This window comes from Stenella coeruleoalba (assembly GCF_951394435.1).
Source record: "Stenella coeruleoalba genome assembly, chromosome: 3".
In the NCBI taxonomy this organism is placed as follows: domain Eukaryota; kingdom Metazoa; phylum Chordata; class Mammalia; order Artiodactyla; family Delphinidae; genus Stenella; species Stenella coeruleoalba.
This window is the reverse complement of record NC_137148.1, coordinates 163,191,122-163,215,366: the sequence shown is the minus strand read 5'-3', so window position 1 is coordinate 163,215,366 and position 24,245 is coordinate 163,191,122. Positions and strand designations below refer to the sequence as shown.

Here is a 24,245-nt window from a genome sequence, read left to right as displayed (position 1 = left end):
CTGTTTCTGCTGACTTGAGAAGAGCCCACGCTGATCTGATCCCTGCGAATTCCAAGCCTGGGAGATCATGGCCCATGGTTTGTACACCTCCGAGGCCAGCTGTGTGCCAACAAAGTGCCCAGCAAAATGTATAAAGAAGGGCAGAATTGAGTTGTCGAGGGTAGAGCCAGGGTGGGTCCCAGGCTCACTGCTCTGGGAGGATCCCCCAGTTTGGCCCAGAGAAGTGGTTGGGCGAGAGGGGTGGCAAAGGCCAAGGGCACCCTAGGGGAAACAGAGAGGGTCCTGGTGGGGTATCAGGGCTGTGGAGGGGCCTGAGGGCCTGGGAGGAGGTTCAGGAACACAGGAGGTATTAATAATTGCCTCCCACCACCAGGAAACAGGGTCAGCCCTCTCTCACCTCTCCTAGGGTGTACTGGGGGCCTGTGTGCTACCATCATGCCTTCCCCCTGCCCCAGCTCAGTTGAGGGGGAGGGAAGAGCCTCAGGTTCACACTGTTTTAGGCCCTGCCTGGTGTGTAACCCCCACAGAGTCACCCTCCCTCTCCACCCACTCTGAAGGCACCTCTCGTCCATCTCTCCTCCTGCCATGCAGCCATGTATCCATCATTGACGGTTCTCTCTGAGCTAGGCCCTGCCTGCCCAGGGGATGCCCTGGTGAGCCAGACAGACCAACCCTGGCTCCAGGGCTCAGACCCGCTGGACAGACAGGCAGCTAAGTGAGGTAACTGCATGTATCCCAGAGGCAGCCTTGGATGGCTCAGGCGCTGTGAGTTAGTGGGGGGCAGTCATGAGGTGCCCTAGACCTTCCGAGGGCTCCCTGTCACCCACGGCCCCTGAACATGACCTTAGCCAGTACTCTCAAAGAGGTTTGTGCAGGACTGTGGGTTGTTAGATGCCCCACCACCCCAAATCCTGGGGCTCACGGAGATGCTGGTTATTTGCTCTGCGTGGCCGGCTCGCCTTTCATGCCGGGCGAACGTCCGTCCCCTGCCGGCCGCAAGGGGGCGCAAGAGGCAAAGCCTTGGCCGGGCACTCCGCCTCCAAGCTGTTCTTAGCCCCTGATTCAAGCCCCCGTCCCCAGTCTTGGCCGATCCTGAAGGGTGCATCGTGACCCTCCGTCCTTTTTCACTTCATACGTTCTTGCTTCCATTTTCTAGAAAGCGAACTAAGGCTCTGCAAGGCCAGATTACGCAGCAACACCTCGCATCTGCCTCGACGCTCTGGCCGACTTACCCCCTCCCCCCCGCCCCGCCCGGAGTGAAGGGTGTGGGCATGCCCAGACCTAGCTCGCTAAGACTTCCCAGAAATAGGTGGGCAGCCAGGAGAGCGACAGGGAACTCTCCGTGCTACGGGGCATTCAAGTAGGGAGCCTAGCACCCACGGGTGGGGGTAACCTGGAAGGGCTCCCTGGGTTAAGTGTTGGAACTGTCCCCCCCACCCTCCACCAGTCTCCTTCAAATTTGTGGATGGAGTAAAAGGAGGCCCGGGAGGGCGGTGACTTGTCTCCAGTTGGTCCACAGTGGTCAGGATGGGAATCAGACTTGAGTTTTGGCTTTTTGTTCTTAGCCCCTGGTTTTTTTTTTTTTTTTTTTTTTTTTTTTTTTTGCGGTACGCGGGTCTCTCACTGTTGTGGCCTCTCCCGTTGCAGAGCACAGGCTCCGGACGCGCAGGCTCAGCGGCCATGGCTCACGGGCCCAGTCGCTCCGCGGCATGTGGGATCTTCCCGGACCGGGGCACGAACCCGTGTCCCCTGCATCGGCAGGCGGACTCTCAAACACTGTGCCACCAGGGAAGCCCCAAGTCCTAGTTTTTATTTCAGGCCTGCTCTGTACTCTGAGGGTCCTGCCCCTGGGAAGCCCCTTCCTGGCCCCTGCCTCATCCCCCAGCAAGGCCTCTGGATGCCCCAAGATTGGTCCGCATGCCCCTACGCTACTCAGACCCTCTCCAGGACTCCAGTTCTTCAAGAAACCCATGGAAACACCCCTATTGTGCTACCACAACACACGGCCCAGGCTCCGGGAGACAGAGCTGGACAGAGACATTTCTAAACCACGGGGTCAGCGCTCAGGTAGAAGGAGGGATGGGGGTGTCAGAACAACAGATGGGAGGGGGGATAGGTAAGGCTTTTGGAGGAGGAGGGGGCATTGGAGGCCGACCTTGAAATGCTTCTCCCCCCCCAGAGGAGAGACTACTATTGTCCCCACTTTTCACATGAGCAAACAGGCTCAGAGGGGTGAAGTGACTGGCCTGAGGTCACACAGCGAGTGGGAGTCAGAGCTGGGATGGGAACCCAGGGTCCTCGAACCCTGAAGCCCTACCCATTGGACCACACTGTCCTTGCCATGGAGGATCCTTCAAAGGCTTCCCCTGTTGACATTCTGGGAGAGGATCTGGAGAGGGGGACTTGGGGGGAGCAGCTTCTACACCTCCTCACCTTCCCATCCCTGTCTCTACCTTCCCCGTCTTCCAGGCCCCTTTCCCAGATCTTCCTCTCTGGCCTTTTCCATTCCCTTCTCCCCCGAAATCTCCCTTTCAACCCCCCAACCTCTTACTCCAGCACCTAAGAGTGTCCCCTCATCTGAGAAGACTGAGGTCGAGACTCTTGATTGGCCCAGTGGGGGGTGTGGGTCCACATGGGGTAACACAGCCAGCGATGGGGGAGGGTATAGGACAGGAACAGGGGTAAAGGCAGAAAGAAGGAGCCATTATAGGAAACGGTGTGAATGATAGAAGATGGTATGGACCGGAATGGGAAGGGTGTTTCCACCATGAGTGGTAGAAGGAGACAATGTGGCAGGGGCAGGAACACAGGAGCAAGCCCCAGTGGTGAGGGGGCAAGAGGTGTGGCCCATAGTGGGCAACCCCAGCTGGCCCAGCCCGGGCTGCTCCTAGAGCTGCTCCAGCTGCCGCCCTCACGTAACCAGAGCCTGCTTGTTGCATCAGAGGCAGGCAGGCGGTCTTGGGTAAACAGAGCAGCTCTCGAGGGCCCCAGGCCTCCCCAGCCACCTCCACACTCCCCAAGCCTTGTTCTGTGCCTTTGAGCCCAGGCAGAAGCCCCCAACCTGGCCTAGGCCCTGGTGTGTTCTTGGGACACCTGAGTGTCTGGTGTTGGACACTGAAGGGCAGCAAAGACGGGGTGGGAGAGGCAGGAACCCTGATCCCCACCTTTATGACACAGTGTGAACCCTAGTTTTTTTGGTCCAAAGAGAAATCTATGCCCAGGCTGGGGGTCCAAACTGCCCATGTCACAGATGGGGAAACTGAGGTGTGGGGAGAGGCAGGGTCTCTGTTCCCTTCTTCAGTGTCCCCCACATACTAATATCTCCACATATTCTCCCCTGAGTGGTCCAATCACCTCCTGTTGTCTTCTTAGAAGGTGGACACCAGGCAGCCATTGCAACCCACCTACTCTCCCCTTTCATCTGCCCCAGTGGACCCCCTCCCCCATCTCCAAGCCTCTCTTTGGGTGCCCAGCTCAATCTACTTCCACTCACTGCTCTGGCTTCATCTTCCCCCACCAAAGAATGTTCTGCACTCTTTCTCTGAACCTTTGCAAGTCCTGTTCCCTCTTCTTCTACCAGTGGCAAACTCCTACTCGTGCTTCAAGGCCCAGTATAAATGCTCCACCCCTCTTTGGGGGAAGCCCTCCCTGACCCCTCTGGCCCAGTTCTGATCCCACAGGGATAGGGAGTATGTGGTAGCTCTGCCTCCTTCAGACTGGGGGCTTCTCCAGGATTGCCCAGTCAAAAGTCATCTTCATCCTGTAATTCTTTCCACCTTGATTCACTCATTAATCCTGCTCTGATCCCCCTCTGGGCCTGGACCTGTGCTGGGTGGTGCTGGGATCCCAGGGAGGGGGTCCAGTCCTGGAAGCTGACCTTTGAAGTGGAGGAGGGCGCCCAGCCACCGAGGGGTCTGTTACCCTCCTGTCGAAGTACGTGGGTCACACATTCAGCTGCAGGAGGCACACAGCTGGGCGAGGTCCCTCAGCGACCCTAGAGCCCCTCTCTGCAGTCCCTCCATTTGGGTGAGAGCAAGGTTCAGGGTTGGCTTCGAGAAAGTCTCGGTGCCTGGGGCCTCAGGTCCCGGGTCGGAGTTACATTTCACTCAGTTTGAAGTTAGTCCAGAGTAGGAGATAGCAGGGGGTTACAGACAGGGTCCGAATTAGGGTCAGGCTCAGCAGGTCAGGGTCGCCCACTGACATCGGGGGAAGCCTGGCAGGTCTGAACCAGCTCCCTCCCGGGCCCCCCTCCCTCATTATACTATTCCCCACCTCAGAGTCTTCCCGCGTCTGAGTCCCGGGCCCCAGAACTCCCGGGACCCGGCCACGCCCGAGTGCCCGTCCGTCGCAGCCCGTGGCACGCCCTCTATGCAAATTTAAGCCCCTCCCAATCAGCTCCCGGGGGCGGGGCCGCCCACCCCGAAGGCCCCTGCGGCTGCCGGGCGCTCGGGGTTCTGAGCTGCTTCCTCCAGGTCGGTGCGCGAGCGTCCAAGGGTCCAGGTGTAGCAGGTGCGTGTTGCGTTGGGCCGAGGTTTTTGCGGTGTCCTTTGAATGGCATCTGTGGGCTGGGTTGAGTTTGAAAGTCCGAATGTCCTGCTGTACGAGGGAGAGTTGTGTCTAAGAGGTGTGCAGTCCTAAGATTGTGAGTTTGAGAGGTTATGTGTCCTGGATTTGTGTGTCCAAAGGGTATGTGTCCAAGGGGTGTGAGTCTGAGGGTTGTGTTCGGGGGGTGGGGCGGTCAAGGGTTGTGGTTCTGAGAGGTTGTGTGTCTGAAAGGGTGAGTGTCCCAGGGGTTGCATGTCTAGGAGTTATGTCTGAAGGAGTGTGTGTCATGTCTGAGGGGTTGTGTGTCCAAAAGGCATGTGTCTGAGGGTTGTGTCAGTTGGGGAATTGTGAGTCCAAAGTTGTGGTGCCATGAGCCCCTGGTATGCGACTGTGAGTTACAGTGGTCCCCTTTCCTGGGTCACATCCCTTTGTGCATCCTGGAGCCCCCTGTGCACAACCACGACCCCATGCCTTCCTGCTGTCGGTGTGCCCTTGTGTGTCGCGGCCCCAGACCTGCAAGTGGCATGACATCCACGTGTGCCTGTGACCGCCATGACCCTCATCCACCCCATGGGGTTTGCACCTCATGCAGTGAACGTGGGGCCTCAGCTGGGCCCACAGGATGCCTTTGTGGCTGAGGGCAGGATGGTGGGCCCAGACCCCTGAGTGGGGCACCACAGCTGCCTGGGCCACTTCCTCCCCGTGCCTCAGTGTCCCATCTGGGCCATGGGTATAGGAAGGATAGTCACAGCCCTCCGAGGTTGTCAGCACATGACAAGCCCGTGGCTGCATTACTTTCATGGTCCCCACCCTCTGCCTCTCTCAGGGTCCAGGGCAGCAGACGTTGCCAACTGGGGTCCCCGGCTATTCCCAGTCCCCAAGCTGCAGACCCAAGAAGTCAGAAATAGCTGAGGCCTTCTGCCTGACCAGCTGAGAATCCTCACTGGGGAAGGTCAGGACCTCTGGATCTTTGGCGTCGGGGATGAGAACTTTCAGGCTCTTGGGGTGAAGGAAACGGGGTTCAAAAAACTATTTAGACTCGGAAGGACAAGTGTATGGGGTTTGATTTCAAAGGTCAAAGGAGCTTTGGGAGAAGTCAGCCTTGCTCCCTCCTGTCCCCATACCTGCCTTCCACTACCTGTCTGAGTCCAGGAGTGAATCTTGGCCTCCAGGGAATGGAATTTTGGGACATTTAGAGTCCTGGGGTCTCACCTGCGAGAGCTGGGAACTCGCTATCTGGTCTGAAGCTGCCACTTTGCAGGAGGGAAGACTGAGGCCAGGTGGAAACACGCAGGCCCCTCAGAGAAAGGACGGGCTCAAGGCTGCCCCTCAGCCCCTAGGAGAACTAAAGCCAGGAGTGAGGGGCCCCAGCTTCCTCTCTCCTCTCTGTGTGACCTCAGACAAATCGCTACCCCTTTCTGACCCTGTGACCTGAGCAATTTGAGCCCGATCTTACTTCCCATCTCCAACTAATGATTGATTTCATTAAATCATTACCCAACCAGGCAGCCATCTAGAAAATGCAAATTAGAGGAGAAAGGGAATTAAAATCATTTGTCACCCCAACTCAGATGCAATGAGTATAGACATGTTGGGGGTCTGACCTTCTGGAATATTAGAGGCACATATGCACCTGGAGACAGATGTCATTTGTCAGAGAGTATTTATCACACTCCTGGGATCCCATGTGGGGGTGGAGAGGTCACCCCAGCCCAGGCCCATGAATCCGAGTGGGGTGTACACAGTGCTTGGGTCCCATTTCTCAGCCTCCCAAAGGTCCTCGCTGAGCCTGCATCTTGTGGGGGGGGGGGGGCTTGTGAGGCTGCTCACCGGCCCCAGGGAACTCAGGAATGAGTGTCTCAGATCCCACTGGTGCCCAGGCCCACTTCCCAGACTGGGTCGGCGAGGGTGAATTTGGGGCACGGCCGGAGAACCCTGTGGTATAAGCCCACGCTTGAGCGAGGATCTGGGGTCCCACCGTGTGGCCCTGGGAAGGAGCCTGCTTCCTCCTGTATAAAACAGGGCAGCCGTCTCCGCTTCACTGGGCTATCTGAGTCAAGCTGGTCCTGTGTGTAAGTGAGGTGGAGCATGGGCCCGGGCAGACAGCAGGCACTCAGTAACAGGAGGGGCCATCCGAACTATGACCGAGTGGACGTGCCTGTGAGCCCCATCCAGGTCCACCCGCACCCCACCCTCCACCAGGGGCCAAGCAAGCCTCAGGCCTGTCAGCTTTCCTGTCCTGATCTCCTCCAGGTTCAGGTTCACCAGAGGTTGAGGTGGGGTCCTCAGAAGGGAACAATCCAGGCAAGTTGTGATAATGAGTCACTGCTGTGGGCACAGGCCTGCCTCTGTCCAGTTTCCACAATCAGAGCCCCGACCCTCTCCCACTGGACGCTGTCCTGGCCTCCTGCTCCCAAAGGACTTCTCACCACAGCAGCCACGGAGTCTGCTGAAAATCCTGAATTGCACCACAGCCCCACCCCCACCCCCGTTCATACACCCTCCATGACTCTCCATTGCTCTACAGCCCACTCTTTCACCCTGATCCCCAAGGCCCCTTGCAGCCTCCCTGCCCTCTTCTGTCTCCAGATGCCCCTCGCTCACCCATACCTGGCAATACCATCCACGCCTGCACCTGGAACCCACCCAGCACATTCCCACCTCAGGACCTTTGCACCTGCCATTCCTTCCACCAGGCAGTCTCTCACCCACACCCCTTCATGGCTGGTGTCCTCTAGTCCTTGAGATCCCCTTTTCAAAAAGTCCCTTCTGGCCCATCTTTCCAAAGCAGCTCCCTCCCCTGCCACCTCCCCCACTGCCTCCCCCTATAGCTGTGGTCCCCAACCTTTTTGGCATCAGGGACCGGTTTCATGGAAGACAGTTTTTCCACAGACTGGGGGCAGGGGGCATGGTTCAGGTGGTAACGTGAGAGACGGGGAGCCGCAGATGAAGCTTCGCTTGTTCGCCCTCCACTCCCCTCCTGCTGTGCAGCAAGGTTCCTAAGAGGCTGCAGACGGTAGCGGTCCACAGCCCGGGAGTTGGGGACCCCTGCCGTATAGAATTTCATTGGTGAGGGCTCTGTCCCTGACAGTTTACGTGTCTGTCGTCTCCCCCACCAGACTGGGCAATGGGAAAGGTCAGACGGGTCTGTCCACTCCCTGCCCTTGCGTCCCTGGCACGTTGGTCAGCTCCCAGACATTTCTTGGCGAAGAAAGTGGGGACCAGGGATGCCTCAAAGGCCCCATCTTGGGTTCCCCACTGGCTGCGTCTTGGGTCTGCTGGGCTATGGGCTGAGTGTCTTCCTCTCAGCTCTGACAGATGTGCTAATTTCCCAAGCTGGGAGGTCTGGGCCTCTGGGGATGAATTTCTGGGGCCCTACGGGGAGATCTTTCTTTGGAACAAAGAGAGAGAAGCCTTGGGTTGTTCCTGCAGCTGCCACCGCAGCTTAGGGGACATCTTTGGGGGCCTTCAGTGGCCGAGGGCTCTGACCTGTGTGAGATAGCAGAGTTGGGTTCTGAATGTATGGTCTCTCTCAGCGCCAGGGGTAGGAGTCCCAAGCCCCACAGGAGGTGGGATGGGGCACGTCTCCATTTGCAGTGGCCATGACAGAGAAAATGGCCTTCTTGGCAGGACCTTCAGTGGACAGTGAGGGCAGCCAGGTTCTGCATGACCCCGGGACATAGTTTCCTTCCACGCGGGCACTGGAACCTTCAGAGGGTCAGCCCCTTGGCCTGAGAGAAGCATGAGCACCATCCAGTGGGCTGTCGTGCTGTGGGCTGTTTAGAGAGGAGTGGGGGAGCAGGGGCCCCCTCAAACTGGCGGCCTGTGGGCCAGATGGGACCTCAAATTTGTTTTGTGAACCATGAGGTATTTAAAAGAAAACGGAACCCGTTGCTGATGTTTCTTCCGTTTGTTAAGCAGTTGTTTGCTCATTCATTCAAGGAAGGGTGATTGCGGACCTACTGTGTGCCGGGCATTGGGAAGGCTCCATCCTTGCCCTCGTGGAACGGACATCTTAGTGGGGCAACAGGATCATCAAAGAAAGTAACAAAGAAGCACCAAAAATATCTGGTAGGACTAAGTGACACAGGGAAAGAGAAATCTGGTCCGGGGAAATTAGCACCTCTAGAAAGAGAGATTTCTGCCCAGGCTTGAAGGACGTGTAGCAGCCTCTCAGACCTGGGTAAGTCTGAGAAGGGCGTTCCAGGCAGAGGGCACAGCGGGGGCAAAAGCCTGGCAATGGGAAAGTGGCAGGTCTGTCTGGGGCTGGTGTTTCAGGTGCCTGGAAAGGGGCGGAAGGCGAGCTGGGAATCTGCTGGTAGATGAGGCCTGTCTAAAGTAGAGGGACACGTGGGTGAGTGCCTGAGGCGCCCCCAGGGCCCATTGGACAAATGGGGAAACTGAGGCTTGGAGCATGTCAGGCAATGAGTGTACAGTGGAGTCGATACCCCCATCTGGCTGTGCCCATAGCCACAGCCAGGCCATCATACCTCTCAACTCATGGAGCAGGCCTGGGGAGGGGTCTGTGGAGGTGGGTCTGAGGGTCCCCCACGGGGCCTCCGTTTCCCCATGAGTGCCAGAGAGGTCTATAAACAAAGGGACCCCCGCAAAGGGCCTCCTCCAGCTGGAACATTCTGGGATTCAGAGCCACACGTGGGTAACACACCCCACCCTCAGACCCCCACAGTCCCCAGAAATACCCCGAAGATCCCCTCAACCCCCTGCCACCTTGCACCAGCATAGCTTGTGTTCCCCATGCAGTGTCCGTACGTGCGATCCCTGAGATCTTCACACCCCACCCTCAGAACCCCCAGCCCCGAACCCACATCTCTCCCCTGGGGGGTGCTCCCACCCTGCCTCAGGAAGCCAGAGGGTGGGCGATACCCCTGCAGGGGATAGAGGCCCTATCTGTGTCTGGGGGCCTGCTTATAATGGGGGACTAGCATGGATTTGGGGAGTCTACATGTGTTTGGGGAGCTCTGTGTGTGTCTAGGAGGGTTGCATGTTGTTGGGGGTCGTGTGTTTGGGGGCGTCTGCATATATTGGGGGGTTTGTGTACATTCGAGGGATCGGCAGGTGTTGGGGGACGCTGTGTGTGTCTGAGGGTTCTGCATGTAGTTGGGCATCTGCGTGTGCAGAGGCCTCTGTGTGTGTTTGGGGGATGTGTGTGTTTGGCAAGCCGTGTGGGTTTGGGAGGGGTCTGCATGTATTGTGGACTGCATGTGTTTTGGGGACTTATGTATGTGGGTGTTGGGGGTGATGCATGTGTTTGGGGGGTCTCCCTGCGAGGGGAATCTCCCAACCCCCCCATCTGTACGTAGGAGGAAAGAGCTTTCTCCCTGACCCCCTGTCCCCAGCACCCTTCCTGGGTCTGCCCGGGGCCCTCACTCTGAGCTGGGCACCCCAGGGCTGAGGAGAGGTGACCCCAAGGCCTTCTGGGAGGGGTCAGGCCCAGTGACGGCAAAAGCTGCCTGCATAGAGAAAGAGGGCGATATTATCTCCAGAGAGCCCCCCAACTCAGGGAGGTGTCGCCGACTCTCCCCATCTTCTGGGGTAGGAAGCTGAGGCCCAGAGAAGTTTGGTTGCACAGTAGTCACTGCTAGAGCCCGCCTTCTCCCCAGGGCAGGTGAGGGACTCCAGGGGCTGTTGTGGGCTGAGCCAGCCCCTAGGTCACCCACAGTGCCCCCCCCCCACTACCTGGGCCACCATCTCCCCAGGCTCCCAGGGGAGGAGGCGGCCCAGGGCCCCGGCTCGGGGAGGAGGGGTGTCTCCAGCAGCTGGGGTGGGAGCCACTGGAGCCCTCAAGAGAGGGGAGGGGGGGTCCCGACTTTCCAAGGGGCTCTTCCTGTCGCCTGTAATGAGGTACTTGGGGAGCAGGTGATGAAACCACCGCCTGGGTTGCGTGAGGCGGGGCCACCGGCCTGATTTGCTGCAGGGCCCAGGAGCAGCGCCCCCTCCCCGCTTCGCCGCGTCCCGCGGGCCCTCATCTCCCCCAGGCCACCCACCTGCCTCTCACTTCTCCTTTCCTCCTCTCCTTTCCTCGCCGGCCTGGGTCCCCCACCAAACTGAGGCCTCTGAGCTCAAGGGTCTGGCAGCGTGACTTTGCCACTTGTCCCTCCATTAAAGACCCACTGGGAGGCAAGAAGGGGAACTTGCCTCTTCCTGATCTTTTCTCTCAAACCTCACTGCAAAGCCTTTGATATCAGGATTCTGTGACCCATTTTGTGGGGGAGGAAGTAGGGGTCTGATGTCTCCCAGCGTGTCACAGTAAGTGTCACTGTGGTCTTGCAAGATGGCACGCTGACTCAGCATCCCCAGTTCCAAGGCCCCTCTTCCTTCTGGCTTCTGGGAGGCCAGAAGCCAAGGTTGATAGATCCCTCCACTGCCCCCTCCTCCCCAGCTGGTGGGAGAAGGATTCTCCCTCCCATTTACAGGTGAGAAAACTGAGTCCTTCCACAGGGAGAGGCCAGCAGTGAAGGGTCAGTGGGAGGGTGGGATTCCTTCCAGACCCCCATCTCCATCACCAGGGAGCTAAGAGACCTCGTAGAGAGAGATGACAGTCATGGCCTGAAGGACTGCAGCGGTGTTTGTTGATGGACTTAGTGACCACAGGTATCACCTTAGAGGGTTTATGATGCTCCAGGCACTCATGAAATCTTCCTTTGTACCCCTAGTTCCCCCCTCCAGAACAACGCTCAGGCCTGAGGCCCCAGGCCCCCTCCCAACCCCAGGCATATGCCACCAGCACGTCCTGTCCCCTTGGTCACCAAACAATCCATCCTCTTCTGCCTACCTGCAGCCCCCGTCCCAGTTCAGGCCCCACATCTCCCACCTAGACACCTGCCCCAGCCTCTCCCGGCCACCTTGCTCCTTCGCAGACAGATGCTGTTTCTCATGGCAGCCATGACTAGGGACAAGGTTTGTTCTGGGTTTTGTTTTGGTTTTTGTTTTTTTGGCCGCGCCGCACAGCATGTGAGATCTTAGTTCCCAGACCAGGGATCGAACCCATGCCCCCTATGATGGAAACATAGAGTCTTAACCACTGGACGTTCAGGGAAGTCCCCAGGGATGAGGTTTTTAAAAAAATCTTTTGGTTGAGATAAATCACATAGAGAAAAATGCAAAAATCGTTGGAGTAGGGCTAAAAAATTTGCACAAACTGAACACATCTATGTATCCAGGTCCTGGCCCGGGGAACAGGACACCCCAGTCCCTGGACTCCCGCTGTCCTGTCACAGTACCTGCTCCAGGTGGCCACTGTGCTCATATCCATCACTGTAGGTGAGTTTTGCCTGTTCTGGAACTTCATATAAATGGAATCACATGGTGTGTCCTCTCTAGGGAGCCCAGTATTGCTGAACCGGCACATGGTCTGGGAGATTCACCTGTGTGGTGGCATGGAGGTGGAATGCATCCTTTTTCTGTGCTGTATAGTAGTCTTGCATAGAATCTACCAAAAATCATTTACCAGTTCTCCCATTGAGGGCATTTGAGTTGTTTCCAATTTGGGGCTCTGACAAATGAGGCTGCTGAGAACATTCTTGTCTGTGTCCTTTGGTAAAACACGGACACTTTTCTCTTAGGTGAATGTTGAAGGGAAGCATTGCTGGGTCAAAGGGTAGATGCATGTTCAGCTTTAGTAGGTGCCAGACAGTTTTCCAGAGTGGCTCTACTTCTTTCTTTTTCCACCAGCAATGCATGGAAGTACCAGGGGATTATTTAAACTGTAAAATCATATCCTGACCCTCCCCTGCCTCCAAACTCTCTGTGGCTCCCTAATGCCCTCAGAGTAAAACCCACACTAGTCACTGTGGCCCACAAGGACCTATGTGATCCAAGTGCCACAACTCTCCCCACCACCAGTCCCCTCCCCTCTCTCCCTTGCTCGCACTGTCCAGCCATAGAGATTTCTTTGCTTTTTTTCAAAATGCCAAACTCATGATCACTCTGAGCCTTTGCCCTTGCAGTTCCCCCTGCCAGGAACACCCTTGCACCAGATCTCCCCACAACTGACTCTTCCTTTGCTTGGCTGTGTCTTTCTTGGTCTTTGGGTCTCAGTTCAGATGTCACCTCTTCAGAGAGATCTTCCTTGAAATCCCTGGCTTCTAACATTGCCCCTTTCGTGGTCAATACTTCTCTCTTTTTAGACTTAGGTTCTGACCTACAAGAGCTTTATAAAATGACTTGGGCAGTTCCCATTGTTTTCAAAGGTCTGAGGTAGTTTAAAGAACATTTCACTTCCCTGTCCTTTAAGATTTGATAAAATAACCATAAAACTGTCGGGGCCTGTTGTCCTTTTAATGGTAGGTCTCAAGTCACTTTTCTAATCTTCTGTGGTCATTGGTCTACTTAAGCTTTCTACTTCTTTTGAGGTCAGTTTATCACAATGGTTGGCACTTGATAAATGCCAAGTATGGGGGGCAAAGAAAGGGGTGGGAGGTATTGGACTCTTGACTTCAAATGCCCACTCCCCTGTCCATCTGCTCAGGGCCCCATCCAGCCCTTCCACTGAGGCCCAACTACATGCTTCCTCCTTTGAGACGCCCTCTTGGATTTCTCCTGACTCTTCTTCCCTTTCCTGGGTCGATGAGTCCACCTGTGCCTCTCTGCTGGGCAGATGCCACAAGCTCTCTGCTTTCTAGCTGGACATTGGTGGGGGTGGAGGGGACATGCGCACAGAAGAGTACTCCCCTAACCTCAGCCTCCCCCCTCGTGCCCTGCAGATTCAGCACGCACCACCACCTCCCCCCAGCAGTTCTGGTCACGCCAACATCTGGAGAAGGGGCCGCCAGGTCTGTCTGCTGCCTGGGGTGGGGATTTGCATGTGAGTACAAATATATATGCACACCCTGGGCCTTCCGCCTGCCTCCGCATTCCTTGGCTGGCCCTTCACACCTGGGCCTGAGGCAGGTCAACGCTGAGTGGCTGGATTTGCATGCCTGTGTATTTCTGGGTAGGGAGTCAGCTGGGGGAGTCTGAGAGGAAGTTGTTGAGGGAAGCTGGGGGGAGTTCAGATGTGTCCCTGTTGACCTGCTCCCTTCACCAAATCTTCCCAGTCACCCCTCTGACTTGTCCTGAGGGTCTTCCAGTCTTGGGGAGAGGGAGAGAGCTGGATATACGACCCCCTTAGCCCCACAGAGTCAGAACTGGAGGGGATGGATGGAGGCTCTGGGAGACCAGAGTGAGGGCAGGGAGGGCTTCACGGAGGAATGGATTTTTTTGAGCTAGGTTTCTGAAATGTGTATCAGAGTTGGCCAGGTGCAGAAGGGGTAACAAGGGCTTTTCAGGCAGAGATATTTTGTTGAAGGTAGAGAACGGTGGGCAGGAGCTGATTGGGGCAGGGCCTTTCTTACTTTTTAAAAAATTTATTTTATTTGTTTGACTGCGCGGGGTCTTAGTTGCAGCACGTGGGATCTTCATTTCAGTGTGCAGGATCTAATTCCGTGACCAGGGATTGAACCCAGGCCCCCTGCATTGGGAGCGCAGAGTCTTTTTTTTTTTTTTTAATTTTTCTTTCTTTTTATTTATTTATTTTTGGCCGTGTGGGCTCTTCATTGCCGCGCGTGGGCTTTCTCTAGTTGCGGCGAGCGGGGGCTACTCTTCGTTGCGGTGCACGGCCTTCTCATTGCAGTGGCTCCTCTTGTTGCGGAGCACAGGCTCTAGGTATGTGGGCTTCAGTAGGTGTGGCACTCGGGCTCAGTTGCTGTGGCTCACGGGCTCTAGAACGCAGGCTCAGTAGTTGTGGCGCACAGGCTTAGTTGCTCCACAGCACATGGGATCTTCCAGACCAGGGCTCAAACCCTTGTCCCCTGCATTGGCAGGCGGATTCTTAACCACTGGGGAGCACAAAGTCTTAAGCGCTGGACCACCAGGGGAGTCCCTGGGGCAGGGCCTTGAATGGCAGGCTGAGGACTGGAGCTCCCTTTCTCCTGAGGGCAGTGAGGGGCCATGAGGAGTGCTTGAACAGTGAAGGGACATGGTCAGCTCTGTGCTGGGTAGATCCCTCAAGAACCAGGGCAGGGGATGACTTTGGTTCCTGGGTGAGGATTGGGGGCTCCAAGGTCATCAAAGTTCAGAAGACTCAAACCCCTGTGTGAGCCCATCTTTACCTGTCAGGCCTGGCTCCAGAGATGGCAGAGGACCTAGTGGCTTCCAGAGGACCCAAAGAGCCCTAGAGTACAGTGACTTAAAGTGCAAGATTCAGGCATAGCACAGAGGGGGCCTCACCCCCAGTCTCTGCCCAGATGGACACAGCCCTGGCCTCCCGGTAGTTTCCTGTCATCTCTACCCCTGCCCCCAACTGTCCTGCTTCCCATGGCAGCCATGGCCAAGTTTTTAAAGCCCTGTGCCTTCTTTTTTTTTTTTTTTTTTTTTTGTGGTACGCGGGCCTCTCACTGTTGTGGCCTCTCCCGCTGCGGAGCACAGGCTCCGGACGCGCAGGCTCAGCGGCCATGGCTCACGGGCCCGGCCGCTCGCGGCATGTGGGATCTTCCCGGACCGGGGCACGAACCCGTGTCCCCCGCATCGGCAGGCGGACTCTCAACCACTGCGCCACCAGGGAAGCCCCAAAAGTCGTGTGCCTTCTTGCTCAAAGCCCTCCCACGGCCGTATACCGCTCTTAGACCAAAACCCACAGGCCTCCCTGCAGCTCAGAGGACCCAGAGTGGCCCTGCCTCTGCAGCCTCTCCTGCTGGCCTCCTCACTCCAGTCTTATTGATGCATCTCCTCCCTCCTGAGGGCCTTTGCACCTGCCACTCCTTCTGCCTGGAACTTACTTCCTGTCTGGCTCTTGGGTCTCAGTTCAGAGAAACCCCCCCTGACCTTCTGACTCTTGGGGCTCCCCCATTATGTGAACCCTGCCCTAGCCAGGATGTCCTTGTCTAAAATGGGGACAGATTGAGAAGGGGCCAGAGTTGATCCTCCAGGCCCAGAGACTCATGTCCAAGTCCCATGTTCCCATGGGACCCCAGGCGTGGGGGGCATTTCCTGAGTCATCTTGGCACCGAGACCTCCCGGCCAGTGCCCTGCTTCTGTCCCCAGGGACCTGTCAGGGCGGGGATAACGCACCCCAGCCGTGGGAACTAGCCTGATTCCAGCCGGGGATTAAAATTAGCCCCAGAGGTTAAATTTAGCAAGTCAAGCTGGAGCTGGGGGGCTGAGATGGGGGCTTTCGTTGGACTGGGATTTGCATGGCTGTGACCGCTCAGAGACCCAACCCAGAGAAGGTGGAGGGTGTGTCTGGGGTCACACAGCGGGCCGCATATGACAGACTGGGGCGTCTCATACTTCCAGCCCTGGGCTGTGGGAAGATGAGGCACCCTGCTCAGACCCCTCGGGCTGGGGTGTGGGAAGCAGGTATGGCTACTCCCAGAGACAGACCTACATTTCCCTATACTTCCCAAGAGCTCATTCCCAGGCCTTGTGCCAGGTACTCTGTATTTCATACCCACCCCATTCACAAAACAGCAAACTGAGGCCGAGGGAGAGGCCTCCCTTGCTAAAGACCGCTCTTCTGTTCAGAGGCTGGCTGAGACCTGAGAGCAGACCCACTTCACCCTGGGCAAGCCTCAGCCACCTATGACATGGGAGGGATAGGGGAGTGGAGTGTGGTCATAGAGTTGGCAGAGGGGATCTCGGGGGCCAGGGAGCGGCTGTCTGTATAGTGGGGTGGGTGCCGCTGAACAGGCAACATGATTCCTTGATTCCAAGGAGTCCTGCATGAGGGCTGCTGGGAAAGTCCTGGACCGTCTCTCGGGTACACGCTGCCCTCACTGAGCTGCCCATTCTCACCCTTGGGGCCCCCACCAGGGAAATCCAAGATCCCCACGAGGAAGGTCCAGAGTTTCTCTCCAGTTTGCCTGGGCCCACCCCATCCCCCAGTCTGAGGGTTCCAAGCTTAAGTCTTTCCAGGGCATTCCCCCCTCCTCCCGCTGGATGGTGGGGCAGGGATAGGGTTTCTCTTATGCTTCCCCCCAACTTTTTATTTTATTTTTATTTTTTGGCCATGCCACGCAGCATGTGGGATCTTAGTTCCCCGACCAGGGATCGAATCCGTGCCCGCTGCACTGGAAGCGTGGAATCTGAACCACTGGACCACCAGGGAAGTCCCCACACACACACAATTTTTAAAATAGAAATCTATAATCACTGAGGGAGAAATGTTAGAAAATTCAAAAGATCAAAAAGGAAAAAAAAAAAAAAGACAAAAAGCCTACACATTGTATGATTCCATTTATACGAAGTGTCCAGAACAGGCAAAGCCATAGAGAACATAGATTAGTGGTTGCCAGGGGCTGAGGGGAGGGGAATGGGGAGTGGCTGCTAATGGGGCTGGGGTCTTTTTTTGGGAGGATGAAAATTTTCTGGAACTAGATAGATGTGATGGTTGTACAACGTCGTGGATGCTCTAAATGCCACTGAATTGCATACGTTAAAATGGCAAGTTTTATGTTATGTGAATTGCATCTCAATTTTTAAAAACGGGAAAAAACTCACCCATAAATTTCCACCCAGCGTTGACTCCCAGATTGAGCATTTCCTTCTAGTCTTTTTTCCACTCTCAGTACCGTTTTTCTTTTGTTGTTGTTGTTGTTGTTTTTGCGGTACGCGGGCCTCTCACTGTTGTGGCCTCTCCCATTGCGGAGCACAGGCTCCAGACGCGCAGGCTCAGTGACCATGGCTCACGGGCCCAGCCGCTCCGCGGCATGTGGGATCTTCCCGGACCGGGGCACGAACCCGTGTCCCCTGCATCGGCAGGCGGACTCTCAACCACTGCGCCACCAGGGAAGCCCCTCAGTACAGTTTTTAAATATATGTTTTATGTATTTTTAATATATGTTTTCTGGTAACCACAGCCCTCAACCTTGCTCATCAAAGGGCTATTGTGGGATTGAATGAGTTCAAAAGTGTCTGCTGTGTGGACCAGGCTTACTTTCAGAGGCTCAGGATCACTGAGCACCACTGGGTACCAGCACTGGATGGCCCTCCAACCTGGCCTATTGAGAACTTTTAAGCTGTCGCCAGTATTCATAACAGCAGTGCATACACAGCACCTGCCGTCTGCAAGGCAGATCTGAATGCCCTTTGTGGGTTAGCTCATTTTATGCTCCAGCAGCACTGGGCAATGCACCACACTGTTATCCCCGCTGCACAGACACGGGGTCAGGCTCCCTCTAGGTCCCACAGTTACCAGCTTGTTTTGCTTTAAAGCTTCAGGTGGGGGCACCCATACCTCTCAATCTTTCCCCCTTAGTCAGCCTTCTCCTTATAAAACATTGGTCTGAAGGTATTCAATGAGCATTTGCTGCATCCTGGGCTGGTCGAGGGTGTGGGCTGTGGGGATGACCCAGCCTGCCTTGATCTCCCCCATCATCTCCCTTTCAGCACCTGGCAGGGGCAGGAGGAAGATAGGGGGTAGACTGGGGTGCCTGTCCCCACTCTCCACCCACCTACTCTGTCCTCTTCTCCTCCCCCCCTCAACCACCAGACCAAGGACACTCCACCCAGCCTGGGACAATGGGGAGGAAGAAAATTCAGATCTCACGCATTCTGGACCAAAGGAATCGGCAGGTGAGTTCAGTGGGTGGGCCAGTGGTTCGGGGAAAGGCATTCCTGGCAGGGGACATGGCCTGGGCAAAGGTCTGGCCATCTGGGAGAACTGCAAGGGAATAAGGAGACTTGATGCAGGAGTTTGAGATGTAGCCTTTACTCATTCTCATGATGATTAATTCACTGATTCCCCTTGATGACTGGAGCCCCAGTCACAGGGGAGGTGGAACTCAATACAAATACACCCAACTCAAAGCGCTGGACCAGAGAGAGACACAGAACTGGGGAAGCTCAGAGAGGGAGTGTGGGCTCTGCCTGGAGGCCAAGGTAAACTTACCAAAGGAGAGGACATTTGGGCTGGGTTTTGAAGCATCGATAGGAGTTTGCCATGTTAAGAAGTGAGAAGGAGTAGTATAGCCAGAAGAACAGCACATGCAAAGGCATGGAATCACAAGGCATGTTCAGGCAACAATTAGGCCCCTCCACCTCCCCTCTCACCATCCCAAATCTTTGTCTTCTCCTGCCCCGCCTGTGGGTCCTGGGTCCAGGTGACATTTACCAAGCGGAAGTTTGGGCTGATGAAGAAGGCCTATGAGCTAAGTGTACTCTGCGACTGTGAGATCGCCCTCATCATCTTCAATAGCGCCAACCGCCTCTTCCAGTACGCCAGCACGGACATGGACCGTGTGCTACTGAAGTACACAGAGTACAGTGAGCCTCACGAGAGCCGCACCAACACCGACATCCTTGAGGTACCCCTGGGACCCACCTCCCTGGCCTCATGAAGCCCAGCACACTCTGCTCACTCAGAGCCTAGGGACTCTAGGTTTGCACAAAAGATGAGCGTTGCAATTTGGCTTTGCTGCTAGTCAAAGCAGGTTTGGGGTAATAGAGTGTCCCTTTTAGGGGCAACTTCCTGGATAGTGGAAATAAAAAACATCGAGGGCCCCACTATGTGCCCCTCACACACATCATCTCATTTGCTCCTGTTACCCATTTGGTGAGTACAGACACAGAGAAGAAAAGGTACCACAAAGCAAACAGACCTCACTGAGGTCCAGGAATGTTTTTTTTTTTTTTTGCGGTACGCGGGCCTCTCACTGCTGTGGCCTCTCTCATTGTGGAGCACAGGCTCCGGACGCGCAGGCTCAGCAGCCATGGCTCACGGGCCCAGCCACTCCACGGCATGTGGGATCTTCCCGGACCGGGGCACGAACCCGTGTCCCCTGCATCGGCAGGCGGACTCTCAACCACTGCGCCACCAGGGAAGCCCCGGGAATGTTTTTGCTTGAGCTGCTGTATCCTCAGGAGAAAGAGGCAGGAGCAGCCCCTGCATTAGCTGGGCAGCCCTCACACCCACGACCCAGGATGGGCAAGATCACTGTCACTTTGGATGTGGGCATCTTTACCCAGGGCGGGAAGCTAAAGCCACTGGGCTGGAGAGAGCAGCGGGCTAGGACTGCACCCAGGAAGCCCCAATCTGGCAGAGGGTGGGGAGAAGCTGGCAGGGGACAGGAGAGGCAGGGGTCCAGGAGTGCGCTGGTCACTGCTCCTATGTGGGTGGCAGCTTAGGAGAACCTATAAAGTTGTCCTCAGGTGCTCAGTCAGCTGACATTTATTAAGCACCTACTGCACGCCAGGCTCCGAGGCTGCACATGGGTGCAGAATGGAGGAACTGAATCACACTCAGAAGCAGTATTAGGATAATGCCAGCAGGCCTGGGTGCATCTCGGCCTCTACTGTGTGATCCGGGCCTCTCTGGTCCCAGGGCAGGACAGTCCCTCTCTCACACACAGTTGGAACTTACTAGGTGATAACTCACCGGGGTTTTTGGCTGGAGCAGGCTGTGCTTGCACCCTGCCTGCCCACAGAGCTGGATGGGATAGGTCCTCCCCTCTCCCGTAGAACCAGGTTCCTTGGCCAGGATGGGGGGAGTGTCACCCTGTTGTCTCCCCCTTCCACAGACACTGAAGCGGAGGGGCGTGGGCCTTGATGGACAAGAGCTGGAGCCAGAGGAGGTGATTGAGGGGCCAGGAGAGAAGCTGCGGAGGCTGGCAGGTGATGGGGGTGACCCAGCCTTGCCCCGACCCCGGCTCTATGTAAGTGACTCCCTGCCCCGCCATGAATGGGGCCCTTCCCCCACTTCTGAGGTCCAAATGGCTGAGGCCGAGATTGAGAGAGAGACTTAATTTGGGGGCAGGTTTCTGCCTGGGTGGGCAGAGAAGGCTTCCTGGAGAAGTGGGCATTATAGCAGGGGCTTTGAAGGATGGAAAAGAGTTCAACAGGCAGACAGTTTCTTTCTTTTTTTTTTTTAATTTTAATTTTAATTTTTGGCTGCGTTGGGTCTTCATTGCTGTGCGCAGGCTTTTTCTAGTTGTGAGCGGCAGCTACTCTTTGTTGTGGTGCGTGGGCTTCTCACTGCAGTGGCTTCTCTTGAGGCGGAGCTCAGGCTCTAGGCACGTGGGCTTCAGTAGTTGCAGCATGCAGCCTCATTAGTTGCGGCACACGGGCTTAGTTGCTCCGTGGCATGTGGGATCTTCCCAGACCAGGGCTTGAACCCGTGTCCCCTGCATTAGTAGGCGGATTCTTAACCACTGCACCACCAGGGAAGTCCCAGTTCCTTCCTTTCTTTGATTCATCAAACACCCTGGGAAGCCCCCTCAGGGTCAACCCTATGCTGATTAAGAAGCCTCAGCTTTGGGCCTAGCTGTCAAGGAGCGACAGAGGCAGACACAGGCTCCCCCAGCCATGTGGCGTTAGGCCAGAGGGAGGAGTAGTGAGGACTTACAGAAGGTGGAGGCTGGTGACTGAACTCATTGGGATTTTCTGTCTTGGACTTGATGCCCTCATTTCCACATTCCTCAGCCAATCCTGTCCTCTCTGCCCTCAGCCAGCAGCTCCCACCATGCCCAGCCCTGACATGGCATATGGGGCCCTGCCCCCACCAGGCTGCGACCCCAGTGGGCTTGGGGAGGCCCTGCCTGCCCAGAGCCGCCCATCCCCCTTCCGTCCAGGAGCCCCTAAAGCTGGCCCCCCAGGTGAGCATGGGGCATAGGCCCTGGGGGAGGAGGGGTGGCGGTCCCAGGGGGGCTGTGCAAGGCGGGAATATTGGCTCTGGCCCTGCTTGGCTGTGGGCATCACTCTGGACCTCAGACTCCATTAGATGACATGGCCACCTGCCCTCTCTCTGGGGGTCTCCTGCTCCCCAGGCCTTGCGCACCCTCTCTTCTCAGCAAGCCACCTTGGCAGCAAGACACCACCGCCCCTGTACCTGGCAGTGGATGGGAGGAGGCCAGACCTGCCTGGTGGCCTGGCTGGGGCCCGAGGGGGACTGAGCACCTCGGTGAGTGAGGGGAAGGTGTGGAAGGGCTGTGGGGGCAGGGTGGCCTGGGTGTGGGCCTCAGTTTCCCCTTTCCCCTGTCTCTCCACAGAGAGGCCTCTATGGTAGCCTGCAGAGTCCGTGCTCCACTGCCACCCCAGGACCCCCACTAGGGAGCTTCCCCTTCCTCCCTGCAGGTCCCCCAGGTATGCACCCGCTGTGGGAGGCGTCCACACACCTGCCTGCTGGGGGTCCACACTCCCCCGCCCTCCAGAACTGAAAACTGGCCTGTGGGGTGGGTCAGGCTTGGGCAAGGGGCTCCCTGAGGTCAGGGCCTCAGTTTACTCTTCCTGCCCCCACCCAGAATATGGCCTGGGAGACCCCCCTCCGCCCCCAGGCTTGCTGCAGCCCCCCACCCTGGCCCCCTGGCAGCCCTCCAGGGGTGATGGGCCTCCAGTCACCCCCGCCCAGCCCAGGTAAGTGCCCCGACTGCCTCCTTGCACGCTCCCTCCCACCCCGGGTTCACGGGTGGGGCTCCTCCAAGTCTTCCAAGCCCCAGCCACTGCTGACCCCTGGTGGCCACTCCCGGTTCTGCACTTAGCCCCTCCCGACTGGTCCTGGTGGGGATGGGCGGCTATTTTGGAGGCCCCAAGAGGGATGGCCACCCCCTCCTTTCCCAAGGTCCTCCTGCCCAATCTTTGCCCAAGCCATGCCACTTACATGGCTTTCCTCGCTGAGCTCACGGCCCCGCTCCTCTCTCTCTCTCTGCAGTGGGGGCCGCAGCCTGGGCGAGGAAGGCCCTCCAGCCCGCAGTGCCTCCTCGCCCACCCCACCAGTCAGCATCAAGTCCGAGCGCCTCTCGCCGGCCCCTGGAGGCCCCGGCGACTTTCCAAAGGCCTTCCCCTACCCCTTGCTCCTGGCCCGGCCCCTGGCAGAGCCCCTACGGCCTGGGCCCCCCCTGCGCCGGCTGCCCACTACCGACGGCTGGCCTCGGTAGTAGGCCCGGGGGTGGCACCGATTCTGCCCCTCACACCAGGCGAGGTGAGGGCACGCGGGGTCCCAACCTCCCTCCCTGTGTCCTTGGAGAAGACCCAGCAGTTACGACCCTCTCCACGGCAGGGGCCTGGAGGGGGGAAAGCCTGGTTCGGATCCAAGGTTGGGGTGCTCGTTTCCCCCTTCCCGTGTGTGTGTATCCATCAATAAAACACACGGGGCATCCGTGAACAAAACCGTCGCTGCTCAGAGCCACACCCCCGCCCGGGTCCTCCCATCTCTTCCCCAGCGGCCTCAGTCTTGCCTTGTCGTGTCTTGGGTACACACTCCAGAACCTGACCCTGAGAGGAGGACTCCAGTGCTGCTTGGGAAGGGGGGTGGGAGGGAGAAGCGGGATCGGAGTTGGGGGGGGACGGGGACGTAAGGGGAGGAGCCCTGGAGGGGGCGCCAACGAGCAGGTGACGCCGTGCTCAGCCCGCTGGGGGCCCTAGGGCACCACATAGAGTGGGCACCTAGAGTGGTTCCGCCCCAGTGGTGATGGGCTGGGCTATTTGCGCTCCAGCTCCTGAGGGTGTTGGGTCGAGGGCTCAGGCTGGGTTGCAATCACTTGCAGCAAGAGGCAGTGGGGAACCGTGAATGTTGGGCTATGGGAGCGCTGGAGCGGCCGCTACACTCTTCATCTTTTAAATGGGCATATCCCTTGATCTCTTGACCCAACGATTTCCACCGGAGGGAGGAGGGAGCCAGGCGTTTACCCACCCACTTTGGGGTGGTGCAAACTCCCTCCATTTCGTCCTGTCCTGTGTGAGGGCAGACTTGGGGGTCCAGGAGGGAGCCAGAGGGAGCTCCATTTGTTCCTCCCCTCCAACCACCCCCCAGGTGGTCTCAGTGGGATCTTTATAACACTCAGATCTGTCCCTTGACCTTCCTGAGCTCCTCAGCTGCTCTCACCCACTCTGTCTCCTGCCCTGAGGCCCTTAGAAATACTTGCTGTTCCAAGCTAGGGCCATGCTGGTCCTTCCTCCTGGGCCACCTCCTGCAACCCTCAACTGGCCTCCTTTTTAGACTGCTTCCTACCCTCCAAGGCCTAGCTCCCTGACCGCTCCTGCAGGAAGCCCTCTCACTGCCCCAAGCTGAGAAATGGCTCTGACAATTCTCAAAGGGTCTGCTTAGTGGAGATCACCGATCTGGACGAGAATGTGAAAAACACACGGTGTTGGTATCAGTGTTTATAAGATTTGTATGCCCCTACCCCACCATCATTCTATGAAGATCCAAAGCTGATTGGTCCAACTTGGCTGTAATTTCAAGACTCTTGTCCCCTGTCACCCCAGCCCTCCACAGAGGACTTCTTCAGTAAAATTCAATGCCTTGCATTCCACCATTAGCGCACACAGACCTGGATTGGATACAGAGGCAAAAATGTGTGCAGCCTTTGAAAAAAGTCACCTCCCTTTCTCCTATAGTCCCCCTTCCCAGCCAAGACTTTCGGTGGACTCCTTTGACGGGTAGGGAGAGAGGGGAAAATGTATACAGTGCCTGACCATTTTTTGTGACGTGAGCGCACTTGCTTGAGCAGCCATATATATAGCACCATTCCTATGCAAGATCCAGCCTGGACTTTGTTCTCCAATCTTCCTGGTCCTTGACACCTTCATCCCCTGTGAAGTTGGGGCTTTGGAGCCCTAGTTTCCAGGGGAGAAACATGGCACGATCAAGGTTGGTGAAAGCCTCCCTCCCTGGGGCTTCTGTGGCGTGAGGTGGAGGTGGGGTCCAGGAACAAAAGAGGCAAGAGACCGAGGGACGGTGGAGGGACACTCCAGGGTGTATTTGGAGGTAG

General features: G+C 56.9%; 1 protein-coding gene across 1 annotated transcript in view; it reads left to right on the top strand.

The window, feature by feature from the left end:
- Positions 1-22,514, top strand: part of LOC307185163 (BLOC-1-related complex subunit 8) — a 34,362-nt gene extending 11,848 nt beyond the window's left edge. Inside the window, exons 6-15 of the mRNA XM_079919019.1 lie at positions 11,727-11,826; positions 13,269-13,369; positions 18,032-18,114; positions 18,642-18,845; positions 20,058-20,192; positions 20,984-21,131; positions 21,303-21,436; positions 21,525-21,618; positions 21,777-21,888; positions 22,184-22,514. Coding sequence (XP_079775145.1) covers positions 11,727-11,826; positions 13,269-13,369; positions 18,032-18,114; positions 18,642-18,845; positions 20,058-20,192; positions 20,984-21,131; positions 21,303-21,436; positions 21,525-21,618; positions 21,777-21,888; positions 22,184-22,409 — 1,337 coding nt within the window. The 3' untranslated portion in view covers positions 22,410-22,514. The remainder of the gene's footprint in view (positions 1-11,726; positions 11,827-13,268; positions 13,370-18,031; positions 18,115-18,641; positions 18,846-20,057; positions 20,193-20,983; positions 21,132-21,302; positions 21,437-21,524; positions 21,619-21,776; positions 21,889-22,183) is intronic.
- Positions 22,515-24,245: the final 1,731 nt, after the last annotated feature.